The sequence below is a fragment of the Ursus maritimus genome, unplaced genomic scaffold (genome assembly GCF_017311325.1).
Source record: "Ursus maritimus isolate PB19 unplaced genomic scaffold, ASM1731132v1 scaffold_21, whole genome shotgun sequence".
NCBI lineage: Eukaryota > Metazoa > Chordata > Mammalia > Carnivora > Ursidae > Ursus > Ursus maritimus.
This window is the reverse complement of record NW_024424564.1, coordinates 53879099-53880327: the sequence shown is the minus strand read 5'-3', so window position 1 is coordinate 53880327 and position 1229 is coordinate 53879099. Positions and strand designations below refer to the sequence as shown.

The following is a 1229-nucleotide window of genomic DNA, read 5'->3' as shown; positions in this document are numbered from 1 at the left end:
GGGGGCAGAGGTGCCGCCCCCGTGAGGCCACAGCCGCGGGCGACGCAGAGCCCTGATGTCCCGCCCAGCCACTTACAGGCTGAGGACGGGGTGGTGGGTCCCCACGAAGCCCAGGGAACCACACAGATGCCGGCCCCCGGCCGGGCTCAGCGGGTCTCCACCCTCCAGGGCGCCAGCCGTCAGCCGAGACCCTCCCGCCAATCGGGGCCGTCCTGGCTGCTGCCAAGGGATCAACGGGAAGGCTGATGGCAGGTCAGCTGACAATAGACAAGCCAGGCCTGGGGCTCTGGGGGTTTGGGGACCCCCACTGGGCAAGGCTGGCGCAGAGACGCCCCCGGGCCGGAGCCCAAGAGCGGTACCTGGGCTTTCTGGGCGACATCCAGCACAAGCTGGAACTTCTCAGACACGGTCAGGTCTTCCTTTGGAGGCTCCTGCAGCCAAAGGGGGGAGAATTCCCACCAAAACTTAGCCGCCCAGAGGAATGGTTCACAGGAACAGCCCAGAGGCCTCCCAGCCCCAGGAGCAGGGTCACTCTGCTGCCCCGCACAGCAGGGGCCGGCTGTCCCGGCAGACACTCCCTAGTGCCTGAGGGTGGGCGGGCAGTGGCCGCCCCCACAGCCAGCAGGGAGTCGCGCTTCAACGGCTCATCTTCAAAGATGCGTCTGAGACCACGCAGCCCTCCACCCCACACTTTACATGGAGGGAAACTGAGGCAAAAGGGGATGCATGACCTCCGCCTGTTTGTATGAGTTCATTCAACAAGAACCTCCGGCAGGCCTCCTGGATGCTGGGGCCCAGCAGACACAGCTGGCCTGCCTTCCGAGACTCCCTCCCTGGCCCCCGCCTAAAGGGGCCCCGTGGGCACCACTGCACCCAGCACCCCGTGAGCTCCACGCAGAGCGGGTGCCGTCCCTCCTGCCCGTGCCTGGCAGCTCCACCCACGGGCCACAGCCTCCCTCCAGCGCAGGTCAGCAAACCTTTTCCGTAAAGGGCCAGACGGTAAACCCCTGGGGCTCTGTGTGCCGCGTGGGCTCTGCCACAGCCACGGACCTCAGCCGCGGCTGCCCCAAGCGTCCGTAGCACAGAACAAGTGAAAGGGCTTCCCTATATGCCAACAAAACTTTATAAAACCAGACGGAGGGCTGCGGTCACAGTTTGCTGATCCTGGCTCTACTCATCGTCTGGTCTCGGGGGCCCCTTGGTGCCCCCCCCCCCCCCCCCCCCCCCCC

At 66.2% G+C, this 1229-nt stretch overlaps 1 protein-coding gene across 2 annotated transcripts in view; it reads right to left on the bottom strand.

The window, feature by feature from the left end:
- Window positions 1-1229, bottom strand: part of GRAMD4 (GRAM domain containing 4) — a 46121-nt gene that overhangs the window by 12304 nt on the left and 32588 nt on the right. For both annotated transcript variants that reach the window (XR_005836798.1, XM_040637728.1), the window contains exon 10: window positions 360-431. Coding sequence is in view for 1 of the 2 variants with exons in the window: in XM_040637728.1 (XP_040493662.1) it covers window positions 360-431 (72 nt within the window). In the remaining variant the exon portion in view is untranslated. The remainder of the gene's footprint in view (window positions 1-359; window positions 432-1229) is intronic.